Source organism: Eubalaena glacialis, chromosome 3 (assembly GCF_028564815.1).
Source record: "Eubalaena glacialis isolate mEubGla1 chromosome 3, mEubGla1.1.hap2.+ XY, whole genome shotgun sequence".
NCBI classification, from domain to species: domain Eukaryota; kingdom Metazoa; phylum Chordata; class Mammalia; order Artiodactyla; family Balaenidae; genus Eubalaena; species Eubalaena glacialis.
In genome coordinates this window covers 180,543,040-180,558,495 of record NC_083718.1, presented here as the reverse complement: position 1 = coordinate 180,558,495, position 15,456 = coordinate 180,543,040, and the positions used below count along the sequence as shown (strand labels likewise).

At 40.9% G+C, this 15,456-nt stretch overlaps 1 protein-coding gene across 8 annotated transcripts in view; it reads right to left on the bottom strand.

The window, feature by feature from the left end:
* The window catches only part of UBR4 (ubiquitin protein ligase E3 component n-recognin 4), a 126,303-nt gene that overhangs the window by 88,087 nt on the left and 22,760 nt on the right, over positions 1-15,456 (bottom strand). For all 8 annotated transcript variants that reach the window (XM_061184842.1, XM_061184844.1, XM_061184845.1 and 5 more), the window contains 12 exons: positions 11,220-11,389; positions 9,676-9,958; positions 8,905-9,040; positions 7,889-7,968; positions 7,260-7,388; positions 6,344-6,526; positions 6,084-6,206; positions 5,762-5,991; positions 4,309-4,430; positions 2,514-2,611; positions 1,122-1,279; positions 135-344 (listed from right to left, as the gene is read on the bottom strand). In XM_061184842.1, the coding sequence (XP_061040825.1) occupies positions 135-344; positions 1,122-1,279; positions 2,514-2,611; positions 4,309-4,430; positions 5,762-5,991; positions 6,084-6,206; positions 6,344-6,526; positions 7,260-7,388; positions 7,889-7,968; positions 8,905-9,040; positions 9,676-9,958; positions 11,220-11,389 (1,922 nt within the window). The remainder of the gene's footprint in view (positions 1-134; positions 345-1,121; positions 1,280-2,513; positions 2,612-4,308; positions 4,431-5,761; positions 5,992-6,083; positions 6,207-6,343; positions 6,527-7,259; positions 7,389-7,888; positions 7,969-8,904; positions 9,041-9,675; positions 9,959-11,219; positions 11,390-15,456) is intronic.

The window sequence follows — 15,456 nt, the reverse complement described above, 5'->3', positions numbered from 1 at the left end:
AAGTATAGAACTTTCTGTTAAAAAGCACAATCATAATCTATTAATTAACAACATAAAGAAGCTAGTGTTGGTACATTTCATTGATGGTAGCAGGAGGTCACAGGAACCGGAGGCTTCTCCCCAGTCAGGCTCACCTATTGGGATCTGCATGATTAGCCAGAATGTTGTAACAGCCAGTGATTAGTTTCTCATAAACACGAGCCAAGAACTCATCAGACTCTGCAGGACCCAGGATGCGCTCCAGAGAGTTGCTACTGATCTCAGCAACACTCTCAGTGCTCGACTCCAGAAGAAGGGGAAGCAGGGTCCGAATTACCTGTGGCGGGTTCATCTCATCGGACCAACTTCAGCAAAGAAAACAGAACCAAATTAGTGAATATACTCCTCTCAAAAGCTGCGAGGGGAGGAGAGGGCAATCTCCTCATTTACTGAGAAGGGCTTTTTTCCTTTGATAGTTGTTTTTTACATAGGTATAATCATGCAACTTCATGGTCTCCTTTTCTCATTATTATATCAGAAGCTAAAATCATTTCCATGTGAAAAGTCCACTTATTAAGATGTTAAATTAATACTGTAAGATGTATTTTATAATATTTAGAAAAGAAAATTAACTGAAACCTAAGCTAGTAACCCTCCCAGACAACCCTTCTAGAAGAATTCCCAGGAATCTGGATCACTTTTAAGCCAATGAGATATAGGACTTTACCCGTGACCTATGTACAGGAAAACAAAATAGTCCCTCCACTGGCCTGCCCTGAGTCTCCACGATGGCAGCATCTAACTTCCACAACGAATCTGGAGAAGCATGACTTCAAATACATCATTGTCACCTTGAAACTTAAACCCAGAGTACCTCCAAATCACAATATGGTTTAAAACCAGCACGCCTTTTCTGAAACATACTACACAGAAGGAGGGGGGCAGGTACTCGGCTGCCCTTCACATCTAAGCCAAAAATCATCCTAGGTAAACGTTCATACTCTAAGGCAACAGGCTCTCTCTGCTGTAGAAGCAGGCAAAAAAAGTATTATTACGCAGTTATTAAAACTCTCATTGTCTTCCCTTAGCCATGACAGAATACAGGAGTAGAGAGCACTTAGGGCTACGTAAAAGGTACTCACACTATAAGATCTCCGGTCAACCTGACCAGTGAGAGGAGGGTGTGCTTCAGGGAAGCAGCCAGGGGCAGACTCTGGCCACAAAGAGTCCCCAGGTGAGCGGCCTGCACAGCACTGATGTAACTCTCAGAAGGGATGGTGTCATTGGCAAAGGCATTGCGCTGAAAGGAGGCAAAGCAGACATCAACAGATAGACCATCTATCTCCCAGGACCAAATTCTTACGTGAGAAAAAAGAAACCATGATGACATAACCGAAGACCCCACTGAGATTTACAGACAATGACTCTATTCAGTATACACTCTTATTCATCCTGGGAAGGAAAGTGGGGTGGAGTAAAGGAAACAGTTAACAAATTTTAGTTAGCACAAAGTCGAGTTAAAACTTAAAAGTTAAAGTTAAGCTAAAATTTAGTTAGTACATAGTTAAGATACCCAATACCACTTTTCAAATAATTAGAATATATTATATTTAACATTAAAACTATGTTTGTTTGCCTCTAGTAACTGAGAAAGATCTGGATTTTACAATGCATCTGGGTCCGCATTATAAATATCTTAATTATCCTTGCACTATAGCTCTGGGTGATGTAAACAGAGGTCACGATTACAAAGCAGGGATAACTAGATTATAACACTTGGCTTTTCCAAAGAATTGTAATAACGCAATAATCTGTTAATAGAGGTAATCTGAGCAGAGCACACAGAAAGACCAAGGAAACTAACAGAGGACTCAACAGCCTTCCAAAAGCCTAGAGAACTTAAAAGCTACCCCATAAAATTATGTATGACAAAAGGAGCAGGTTCTTGACATATAACCTAAAAAGGAAAGGAAACGGTTAACATTTACTGAGAATTCACGTGACAGATAATGTGCTAGGCACTTTACATTTAATATCCTTAATCTTTACATCCCAGTATTTAGCAGATGAAGAAACTGAGGCTCCTAGTAGTTGACCCTTAAGTACCACAGGGGTTAGGGGTGCTGACTGTCTGTGCAGTCAAAAATCCATGTACAACTTTATAGTCAGCCCCCCGTATGTGCAGTTCCACATCCACAGATTCAACCAACCACAGATTTAGTACTGCAGTCCAGATTTAGTGAAAAAAATCGTGTGTAAGTGGACCCATGCTGTTCAACCCTGTATTGTTCAAGGGTCCACTGTAATAAAGCAGTTATCCTATAACCCAGAAACAGACTTCTTATTCTTAGCAAAATGATCATATGAGTACCATTTGAGTAATTCAAGGCCTTGATTATTGATTCAGCCATAGCAAGTACTACTGCAGCATATTAAGATCTCTTGGTAGCTAGTTTAAGCCTAAAGAATAAGAAGAGAACACAGAAACAGAACAGTGCTCCTAATTTCTACTCCTGGGACAGACAGACACTCACCCAGGATCCAATGTTTGGAAACTCATTGGTGTTGATGTTGTTCCAGGATTCACACACAGCCTGCACTGCAGATGGTAAATTCTGAACCAGTGTTGGACCTGGAGGAGACAGAAAGGACAAGGAATCATCGTGAGAGAGAAAGAGAGAAAGAACGACACACAGCATTTTAAAAGCCAAGCCCAAATGCAGAGAGAAACACACCACAGCCCAGGCTGTCAAAACAATTACTAAGATAGCTTAGATGGATATTTCAGTAGCAGCACTATGTCCAAGAACTTGCTAATTGCTTAACAGCTAACAATCTCAATTGTAAGGTTTTCACTTCCCATCGTATTCACTTTCTAATCTTGCAAGTAAAGAAGACAACTGGGGCTTCCCTGGTGGCACAGTGGTTGAGAATCTGCCTGCTAATGCAGAGGACATGGGTTCGAGCCCTGGTCTGGGAGGATCCCACATGCCGCGGAGCGACTAGGCCCATGAGCCACAACTACTGAGCCTGCGCGTCTGGAGCCTGTGCTCCGCAACGAGAGAGGCCACGATAGTGAGAGGCCCACGCACCGCGATGAAGAGTGGCCCCCGCTTGCCGCAACTGGAGAAAGCCCTCGCACAGAAACGAAGACCCAACACAGCCAAAAATAAATAAATAAAAATAAATTAAAAAAAAAAAAAGAAGACAACTGAATAAAAGATGCAAAGTGAGAGCAAGTCACTACAAGTCACTATTAAACATCTAGACCTTCTATGAATAGGTATCACTTTGATCTCTTTTCTCCTTAACACAAATCTTGAGGGCAGGGATCATTAATGCACATTAAGAACAGTATTCAAAGAAGTAATGGAATTAAATTTCTAAAAGTGAGAATATCTGAACATTAAAAGGGTTCTTGAAGCTTGAAATTCAGGAATACACAAATGCCTGTAAATTTTAAAGGGTAACTATTGCACTTAACTCCAATCCTGCTCAAGTCCTTCTATATTTTATTTTTTAAATTTTATTTATTTATTTTATTATTTTTTTTTGGCTGTGTTGGGTCTTCATTGCGCTGCACACGGGCTTTCTCTAGTTGCGGCGAGCGGGGGCTACTCTTCGTTGCGGTGCGCGGGCTTCTCATTGCAGTGGCTTCTCTCATTGTGGAGCATGGGCTCTAGGCGCGTGGGCTTCAGTCAGTAGTTGCGGCACGCGGGCTCAGTAGTTGTGGCTCACGGGCTCTAGAGCACAGGCTTAGTAGTTGTGGTGCACGAGCTTAGTTGCTCCGCGGCATGTGGGATCTTCCCGGACCAGGGATCGAACCCATGTCCCCTGCACTGGCAGGCGGATTCTCAACCACTGCACCACCAGGGAAGCCCCTGCTCAAGTCCTTTTGATTCCCCATCCTAAATTTCGATTCGATCATTCCTAACACAGGAAGAAGTTCTCCCAAGCACTAAGCAGTAGCTTGCTAGTCTTCCTAATCTCTATAAATGAAAAGAACAAAGGTCTTTGCCAACAGCAAAATAGCCTAATGCCTTGGAGCCAACTTATCTTGGTTTGGATCCCAGCTCTGCCACTTGCAAGATGTAGGATTTGGGCAAATAACTTCTCTAAGCCTCAATTTCCTAATGAGTAATGGGGGATAATAACAAAACTTACCTAATAAGGTTATTGTGAAGATCAAAACAGATAAACCTATGTCAATGCTTGACACTCAGAAAGATTCCAATAAATGATAAATGCAGTAGACAGGTAGGAAGGGAGAGAAATAGCACTACTAGTCATACAGTGTTAACAGTCTTATTCAAAAGCACATTCACTTACCCAGAGTGTTCGCCTTGCACCTACTAGAGCCAATAGCCAAAACAGCGGCAAAGCCGTGCAATTTCTCCTGGGAAGGTTTTTCAGTGGATCCCTCTTCATTAAAGTTCTGCAGCAAATAGGCTCTGGAGAAAAAAATAGGGGGTTATGTCAAAGCTGAAGGAATCTAGTGCCATTTTGGTTAGGAAAAACTAACACTAGACAAATCCAAAAACCTTTATCTCAGTTGGGTCTCCTAAGAATTACAATGGGTAATTGTTTCCCAAAGAATATGCCATCCTCTGAAATGCTTACAAAACTCAATTCCAGGACATATCTACCACACTCTTCCTGGCCTCAGAAGACTGGCAATGTATATATTAAAGGCTCTGAGAAGTATTATTTTTTTTTCTTTTTTTAAAAAAAGCACTTCCCAAACTTATTTGCCCAGGAACATGTATTAACAGCTCAGTTTAGAAAGTCTTAGCCTGATGGGCCAGATTAGAGCCTAGACACTCTCAAAGGGCAGTGACTCGGTCAGCTTTGCTACCACTGTACCCCCAAGACCTAGAAAAGTACTTGACATGCAGCAAACACTCACACTTGTCATTCAAGTTTATTGCTCATATTCGTTCAAAACTTTTGCCTCAAGCAACAGTCCTCTGTCTACTGCAAAGCATTCACACTAAGACATTAGTTAAGTTTTACAACGATCTAAGTCCCTTTCACCATCAACGCCCCATGAAACAGGAACTGAACAGTGAAATCCTACAGGGACCAGATAAAGTAAATGAGCTTAAAGGGGCCCAGTGAGAATGGCTAACGAGAAGCAGCCAGTCCTTAGCTGCAGTCTGTTACTGTCATGTGGGAAGACAGGCCCAGTTTTGCCAGTTCTTCCAAAGGAAGAAAAGCCAGAAATCTTGACTTGTGAATAAATTCCCAATTTTTATAAATGAATTCTAAAATATTTAAACATCATGCAGAATAAACAAAGCAAGTCCACAGGGTGTGTAATATGCAATCTTTATTATAGAAAGGGCTGGGTTTCAAAATACTCTCTAGGGGATTTCCCTGGTGGCGCCATAGTTAAGACTCTGCGCTCCCAATGCAGGGGGCCCGGGTTCAATCCTGGTCAGGGAACTAGACCCCACATGCATGCTGCAACTAAGAGTTCGCACGCCACAACTAAGGAGCCCGCCTGCCGCAACTAAGACCTGGCGCAACCAAATAAATAAACAAATATTTTTTAAAAATACTCTCTAACTCATTAAGAAAATTTTTTCTCTACCTACATACCATGAAATTTAAAAAGCTTCATCTTAGTAAATAACAGAAATGATAGTGTTTGGAAAAATTACATTATCTTTCTTTGCACCCTACAAGAAAAATGCTAGAAAATATTTAAAGATGAAAGTAAACCACCCAGGCATCTACATTCCCCCATCTCCAACATCTCTGGGCAGGCAGCCCGTCACACCTAGTGAATGAGGCGTAGGTGTCGATGAGTTGCAGTGTGGCTGGAAGCAGGTTCTTGGTGATCTCAGATGACTTATGAGGATCGGTCTCGGCAGCCATCTTAGAAAAATGTTCATCCAGAGAGACCTGGACCTTCGAGATAGCAGCATCGAGGGTGTAGATGGACTGCAGACTGGGAACTTCATGGAGCTGCAAGATGGTGGTACAGTCGATGCTACAGAAGGACGAGATCTTTAAAAATACACAAGATATTAATTAGTTGTAGCAAAAAAAAACTGTGGCATAAGCCAAGTTCCATCATTATGGACCCCAAACTTCCATACCTGTCGAGCAAAGTATTCCTCTACAATTTCAACGTCATATTTCACTGAGCTGCACTTGCTGGATGCCAGTTCTAGGAGAGAACCAGCATGTTCAGCCTTCATTCCCTGTTTGATAAGGTGGTCCTATTTACAGCAAGAAAAAAGTGTTCAGGAGATCAATACAGACAGTGTCTAAGGCTTTCATTAGCCTTAAATTTAAAAGTTCCTAGAATTAGAGTATGTTGGCTTTGAATACTCCATAGCAGCAAGCCCTGTGGTACCTTTATCCAGTTGACATAGGAGCTGATCCGGAGGCGGGAAGACCACCGCAGAGTGTGTAGGATGTCACATTCACTCATCTCTGGCGAGTTCATGGCCAGCTGGTTCATGTAAGTCTTTGATGGTGGCAAAATCCCTAGAATCCTCCACAGTATCAAGAAGTAATACTGAAGGGCACAGGCCTCCTGGAAGAAGCAAAAAGAGCAATCACACAGGTAGAAGCTTTTGGTATTGCCTCAACAGCTCCCTAACAGTAAGAATTGTTCCAAATACGATTTTCAAAGCAGAACTGGGTGGAGTCCCAATCTTCAACTGAGATTTGGCTCTCAAGTCTGCTCACCAGGTCTTTCTAGAGAATACACCCAAAGCAGGAAACGGTAAAACGCACATTTTATATCTACATAAAACTTGTTCCATATTCTGCACGTTTCACAGGCCAAGAAAGCAATTCTGAGACAACTTTGGCTCCCCAGTAATTCACCAAGTAACTGAAAGAGAGCAAGACATTCTCCTCAGCACGCCCGCAATCAGCTGGCCCTTTCTGTGGCCTTAATTGCTGTTATGAGCTCTACAGGCACGAGACACATTCACAGGACCACAGGAAAAGCTCAAGTGTGAGGCTTTCAATATCATACAACAACCAGCATTCACAGGAGATACAGAACTTAGGTGACGCTTACTCTCGAAGTCACATTCTTCTAAATGTTAACAAAAAAATGCAAAAATGATAAAAAAATTATCTCTAAGGTGAACATAACCACCCAAACTAGATAGAAATAATGAAGTATCTAGTCAGTTTTGCAAACAGATATCCAATAAACTGACTAGATGCCAGAAGGAAATTTCTGGTAGACTGCTACCCAATCATCAAACATATCCCAAACTCTTCTTAATTAGCCCAGGTTTCCACGGTCTTACCAGGGCTGTTACATTCTTGTTTTCCTTTCTCCTGACTGTATCAAGCTGGGATCCAGCTGCCAGTAGGGATGTCAGTGCAATGTAGAGCTCATCATACTTGACAAGCTTGGAGTAAAGAACATCACATGCCTAATATCAAGAAAGAAAGGCAATCGTTTTTTCTTATTTTTTGAAATATCTTTCTCCTACTACCCATACACTACCACTTAAACTCAGGATTGAGAAAATAGCTCACTCCAAATACAGTTATTAATTTCTCATTGCAGCATGATTCCCACTTAGGGACCAACTCAGTTTATGGATTATTGTGAGCACACAAGTGCAGGCTTCAGAATGAGGCAACTATTTTGTCCATTAAAATAGCTACATGTGAAAATGCTAACAGATATAGTCTTCAGGAATAATGTGTCAGAGGTGTCAACCGCCAGGAAGGACGTCCCCTACCGCCAAACTGGAGCCCAGTGAATAAATCTCAAAACAACACTTTCCTTTTAGAATAAGCTCAAATCCTAATACAGACCAAATTCCCTCATTACAAAAAGTTAAGTCATTCCCTTTCCCCTGATAGACTGATTTTGGTGGAGACCATCTAACCAACATGTAAAATGGGATTTTTAAATTCCTGGTACCACAGAATCAAGTCGGTTCAAATCATCCTCTGAGGCTTCTGGGGACAGGACACAGTAGAATCTGGGTTGTGGGACGGCATCTGAAAAACAATGTGCTTACTGAAAGAATGGTTTCATTCTCAAGCCTGACAAATATGAAACATAAAAACAAAGAAAACACTTTGGACCAGGGTTTCCCAACCTTGGCACTACACATTGACATTTTGGGCCAGATCATTCTCTGCTGTGGGAAACTGTCCTATGTTTAGCACCATCCTGGCTTCTATCCATTGATTGCCAGTAGCACCCTCCCAGTTGTGACAACCACATATGTCTCCAGACATGGCCCCAGGGCCCCTTTGGGGATGGGGAGCACAATCATCCCCAGTTGAAAACTTCTGCTCTGGGAGTTAACTTCTGCTCTATAATCATCAAGTTAATCAACAAAATTGTATCATTAGACTGACTGCCTTAAACTTAAATGCTGTTTCCCCAATATCAAAGGGACTAATTACTAAGAGATCCCAATGATAATAAATTCATACTAGAGCTTGATGAACATTTCCACCAAATACACTTTACATCTAACAATCCTCAGATGAAAGCAAACACATGCTAAAATGAACACAAGAGGCACCTTCTGAAAAGTATGGACCACTGCTATGTGAGAAACACTGGAGAGAATGTCACAGCTCCCACTGTCTGAAGACCCTGACCCAAAGAAATTAGCCTGTGGGTTAGAACCATGTCCCTAAGGGAAAATTAATTCAATCACCCAGTGTGGCAGGAATACATATACTGCACTCTACGGCCAGAGGATTCCTAATTCTCGTGCCTCAATGTTTTTTGCTTTTAAATAGATGCAGGATATGCGAGAGTCTGTTTCCGCAAGAGTTTTGAATCTGTAGGTATCTGCCACCCACAGGAAGGAGACTAAACCGATGACCAAAGATCCTCAAGGATGCCCCAAGCTCCAAATTCAACCCCTCCAATGAAACTCAGCAAGTCAGTTTTTTATTGACAATCTTCTTTCTGACCTGATGAAAAATGCTTAGACCAGTTTTCTTCTACTTCTTTGAACCCATGATAGAGAGGGGTGGTCGCCCGGCGGCTGTTGCTGTCTTGGGATCCATTCACCCACCCAAAAGGAGGACTAAGCAGGTTATGCTGCACCTTTTAAAACACAAATACTCAAATTAAGAGAGATACACAGTCATCATTCTGCTTCTCACTCCAGGCTTGATATTAGATTGGTACAGCAAAGTTTGGGAAACTTATAAACCAAAACAAAATTTTAGATTTTTCTGTGACTTCTTTTGGGAAACATCTTTTTGCTGGAGTATAAAGGGAATAGTGTTCAATGAAACATTTGAAGAAACGCTGAATTCTTAAATGGCCCTTCCATCCTCATTTTGGATCCCTGCAACGAAGGAATTTACTAACCCATAAAATTTACTGCTCGACCATCATTCAACCACTAGTAAATACTGAGGCCCAACACGCACGGCACTGTGCTCGACACAGGTAAAGTGGGGTAGTTCAAAGAAGGACACCTGTGAACAGAGCCTATGAGCCAATTTTAACAAATGCATCAAATCAAATAATCTACATCTATCGCTTCCGGCTAAACATAAACTGTGGGTGCAAAGACACAAGTCCCAGGGGTCACCTAAGGCTACTCAAACACGCCGCAATGAACACCTAAACCCTAAAGTGAGCAGGTCATTTTGGTTTGGAGCATGGTAACTTGAGAATAACTACGCTCTCAGTAACAGCTGTAAAGCAAAAAAGAACGTGTTCATCTGTACCTGCTCAAACAGATACACAGGGGCTTTGGAGTACTGATGAAGCAGATAATCAAAGATCAAAAGCAGGCGAGCCAGGATGAGAGGCACAGAGCGCGTTTGGGCATCCATGTTGGCACTCAACTCCTGGATGATCTGCACAAAAAGGGTCAATATGTCCCGCCGGCCTTTCTCAGAGAAGTTGTGGAAAATGAGGAGGAGCAGCTGCAGGTGTTCTACATTCAAATCTTCCGTCTCACCGGGCACCACCCCTTGCAGGGCATTCTGCTTCATTGTTGACAAAAACCTACCACAGAGGAAAGGAGAACATGTCTGGTGAGGAAAAGTCAGAACATCCCCCAAGAGTGACAATGTCCAATGCCGGAAGAGTCCAACTTCTTAAATTAAGATAACAAATTAAGAAAGACAAGAAGCTACATGTAATGAGAAGATAAAAACTAAATCTTGGCTACAAAAAAGCCAGATTTGGCCACAAACACATTTTCAAGACCCTTCGGCAACATTAACTGCGGCCACAGTGGCAATAACCCCCACGCTGCCGTTCCTGACAATTCTGAAAAGAATTACAAGTTCTCCAAAAGGCGGCTCTTTTTTTAAATTATTAAATCCGAGCAGATAGAAGCAATTCAGTCACTTTTTCCCTATGATTTGATTCTATAGTTTAATTCTCATTTTGAGAATTTATATTACAGGTTAAAAGTCACTGCATGATAACAGTCAAAATTAACTCAATGCACTTATAAAGCAATAAAAAAATTATACTATTCAGAGAATTTGTGAGAAAAGCTTTTATGCAAAAAAGGAATGAATGTAGCCAACTATTGCCACTGCCTTTGGCTATTAGGAAAGAGATTTGTATTTTAATAAGGGTTTCGCTCCCCACCTCCCCCCCGCCCCCACCTTCCGGCCTTTTTGCAAGATTCCACCAGGAAAAATATAGTGCGTATCTGGCATTCAAGGGGGTTTATAGTTTCTCAAATCCAGCATTAGAGCTATCTGATCGTAGAATGGTGAAGAGGAAAACAAAGCCGTTTAGGAAAACAAACTGCTTTGAAGACTCCCAACCATGTAAACAAAAATGGCAAATATAGGTCCATCTAAAGAGGATTTAGATGATTAATGTGAGCTTCCCCCAAGTAAAAAAATTCTTTAAAAGTTGTCCAAAAAAGACTGCAAGTCACTCTAAGTGGTTTCATGTTGAAAGCAAAATAACCAAAGACAGAGTTGGCTTCCCTGTTCCCTCTCTTTCAAAAAAAACCAGGTCAGGATAAAATTGGTTACGTTCAGGATTCAGGTTCTATCTCATAATTGCAACCAAATCCCCCATGTGCTACAGGAAGATTCTATTTCCAGACTGTAGTTTATATACTTCTGTTTCTTAAACAGCACAACTCCTCTCAAATCCCATCGGAAACACACCCCTCCACCCTTGCCACTTTAAACTTATCATCAGAGTACCATGCCAGAGCCACAGATGAACTACAGATAAGTCAAACAAATTTTAAAAAGCAGCCTTCTCCGTGGGGCTTCTATTTAAGTTACCTTACCTGTCCCAAACTTTAAGGCATTCAGGGACGTCAGGGTCACCTTGAGCGCCGGCTTTATGCTGCCAGATGAGCAGGAGGCGTGAAAGCACAGACAGGCTTTGAGGATGAATGTACAAGGGCCAAGGGCCCTCAGAAAAAGGAGCCACTCCCAGCTGCTGCAACAGTGTATTCTAACATGAAAGACATACAAGAGACCATTAGGGAAAAAGGCAGGGGATGAAGTCAACAGATTACTAATGCTCTCTAATGTTACTTTTTAACACTGAAAGGAATACCTTAAAAAAAGGAAGACACAGAAATTCAAATTCAGAAGCAGTTTGCAAAAGGTCATTCAACACATGAGAAAAATATAAAGGAAAAATTACTAATCTAACCCCATTAACAACTATAGTTAATTAGTGTCAGAAATGGGGTCCCCAAAAAGGAGACGTGCATGGAGACAGCAGAATCATAAGTTTCCAATGGATACTGTGCCTCTGAAAGAAAACTTCTTCAACAACTGTAATAGCTAACATTTTTCTTTCATAATCAGTTACATGCCACAAACAACAATCCAAAGGGGGATTTCCAACAACTTATAAATCCAACAGCTTCTATTAACAGTATTAGCAGAGAAATTTTGCCTCTAAGATGTCAAGGCATCTAGAATTAATCAGGGTTGTCTTTGCCTCCAGTTGTGGCATGTCTTTCAAATGAGCTTTACTTCCAGCTCAGTTACCTAAGCTGCAACTTATCTCCCCAAATACACACACAAGCTGAGCAGGATGCCAATGGAAAACCAGATAAAAGCCTGCTTTCTCACTTGGCTTCAGAAAACTCAAATCATGGTTACCTCAGGATATAGGATAAATTTTGAAGTCTGCCAAATTAAATTATATTCTTATAAAACATCCTAGAGAGGGACTTCCCTGGTGGCGCAGTGGTTAAGAATCCGCCTGCCAATGCAAGGGACATGGGTTTGAGCCCTGGTCCAGGAAGATCCCACATACCGCGGAGCAACTAAGCCCATGCGCCGCAACTACTGAGCCTGCGCTCTAGAGCCCGCGAGCCACAACTACTGAAGCCCACGTGACTAAAGCCCGTGCTCCGCAACAAGAGAAGGCACCGCAATGAGAAGCCCACACACCACAACGAAGAGTAGCCCCCGCTCACCGCAACCAGAGAAAGCCCGCACGCAAGGAAGACCCAACGCAGCCAAAAATAAAAAAATAAATAAATTTATTAAAAAAAAAAAAATCCTAGAGGACCCTATTCCTCGAAAACATTCAAAAAGTCACAGATATCATGAGTAGTTCCCAGGTACTGGGGGGTTACCATAGGCTAACTGTTGTACAGAGACCGTCACACTAAATGCTCAGAGCTACAATGTCAGGTGGGGTGTGCTCCACTTCACTGATATGGGAAACAGAGCTCAGAGTGGCTTAAGAACATGACCAAAGCCACAAGATTACCAAGTGCCGAAGCAAGGTTTATCTCTAAAACCTACATTCTTCATCACTATGCTCAACACAGCCATAATGACTAACTTCTCAATTCCTGACTCAAGAAAACAATTCAAAAAAAAAATAAACATGCCTGAGCTATATCAGAAGTGTTAACTGGAGCATTACTGTAATAAAAAAATCAAATCAAGGGACATGCAGCCATAATGGTGGCAACTGTAAAGACCAAGGTAAACATAAAAACATACTCTATATATATTACATTACATACATAATAGTAAAATTTGAAAAAGCAGAAACCAAGTGATATATCAATGTTCTGATAATAACTGTAAAACTATGCCACTATACAGACAGGGACTAGAAGGAAACATGGAAAAATTAAAATCATAAATTTCGTGGAAGGATTATGATGAATGTATATTCCTTATAAAGTTATTTACACACTTTTTTAAGGGAGTTTTTGTTTCATATCAGTTATTTGTGTCTTTAGGTCAGTTTATTTAGGCCTCAGAACCTTAAGAAACGAGCTAACATTCCTCAGGAACCTAGTTTTTCCCTACCACTCAAACTCTTATTAGCTCTAAGGAAGAAGAACTGACTTCTGAAGTAGTGAAACTGAGCCACAGCACAGCAAAACCCTGGCCTGACCCATTCCTTGCCACCCTCCGGCTACCTTTCCTCCACTTCTCCTCAATGCTGGCATTCCTGAGGTTTCAGCCTCAGCCTTCATCTCTCTTGCTATCCCCAATCCATCTCATTGTATCTCATCACTTCAACAATTGCCTCTTAATGGATAATCCCCAAAGCTGTATTATCAATCTTAATTTCTTAACTCCTAAATTTCAGACTCACATTTCCAACTATTTTCTAGACATCTTCATCCCACTGGCACCTCAAAATTTCATCGTATTTAAAATGATATTTTTTTCAATAGTAGTAATGGTGACTATTTATTTAAACTAAAAACACTGATAATATATAAACTGTTTTTCTCATTTGATTGAAAGGGCTATAAAATTCAACATACTGACAAAGGAAATAATATAATCACATAGATGATGCCTCTGCTAATTGCCTTCAGCTTACTCCTTCCTTAAAGGAGAGCCTCACACTCAGGTATACAGTTTTCTCGACCGCACAATGACTCTATGGCTAGCCTACTATATGGGACTAAAAGTCACGTTGAAGAGCTGACACTGACCTGTTTGTTTTTATAAACAGAGAGAAAATGGCATATTGTGCCTCGTGTACCTAAAGAACCCAAAGGATCATTCTGAGAAAATGAACTAAACAAGTGACCCATGAGAATTTAAGTTGGTGTAGCCACTGTAGAAAACAGTATGGAGGTTCCCCAGAAAACTAAAAATAGAATTACCATATGATCCAGCAATCCTACTCCTGGGCATATATCCAGACAAAACTATAATTCAAAAAGATACATGCACCCCTACGTTCATAGCAGCACTATTCACAGTAGCCAAGAGATGGAAGCAACCTAAATGTCCACCGACAGATGAATGGATAAAGAAGCTGTGCTACACATATACAATGGAATACTACTCAGCCATAAAAATGAATGAAATAATGCCATTTGCAGCAACATGGATGCAACTAGAAATTATCATACTAAGTGAAGTAAGTCAGAAAGAGAAAGCCAAATACCATATGGTATCACTTATATGTGGAATCTAAAATATGACACAAATGAACCTATCTATGAAACAGAAACAGAATCACAGCCATAGAGAACAGAGTGGTGGCTGCCAAGGGGGAGGAGGTTGGGGGAGGGATGAAGTGGGAGGCTGGGGTTAGCAGATGTAAGCTCTTATATATAGAATGGGTAAACAACAAGGTCCTACTCTATAGTACAGAGAACTATATTCAATATCTTATGATAAACCATAACGAAAAAGAATATTAAAAAAAGAATGTATATATGTGTATAACTGAATCACTCTGCTGTACAGCAGTAATTAACACAACACTGTAAATCAACTATACTTCAATTAAAAAAAAAATTTTTTTTTAAAGAAACCTGAAAAAATAAATAAATGTGACCCATGAGTAAATACAATCTCTGAGTTGACTTAAACCTAGAAGAATGAGCCACTGAGTACTCAGTATCACTCCTTCTACCCCCAAACCAACTCTCCTTCCTGACCGCCCTATTTCTATTAAAGACAACAGCGTCCTTCTAGTCTCATTTGGGTTTCAAGGGTTTTAAATTTAGGCAATATCTTGAATTCCTTCCTTTCCTTGTCCTTCACCTCATTCAAATAATTTCCCATGATCTCTACAATAGGTCCTTTAACCACACCCTATCTCCCCTCTTTCTCATGATCCCATGCTAACTCAAGTCAACTTTATTTCTTCAGTCCCTATAACAGTACCTGGCACACAGTTAAGTGTCAATGAATACTTACGAATGAACCTAGATCACCATAGTAATAGTATTATTATTATTATTTTATATGCAATGTTAAATATAATATTAAGTAATAATAGTAACAAAATACATTTTACTGCAAAATACATTTTATTGCACTGTCTGTGTCTTGCAACCTAAGTCAGGCACTTTGGCTAAGGCAGCTTTGCACATTACTCCAAAGAAACAATATCCAAGGTAGGGGAACTCAACAGCAGATGGATTACACTGACTATCCTTCATAGCAATGAAATGTGGGGGAACAATTTAAAGTTCCATGTTTGGAAATGGACTGAAAAAGGAAATCTGAGGATTTCCTCTGCAGAGTCAGTAGCTATGGGCAGCCAGGTTGCATGTCCACACAAGG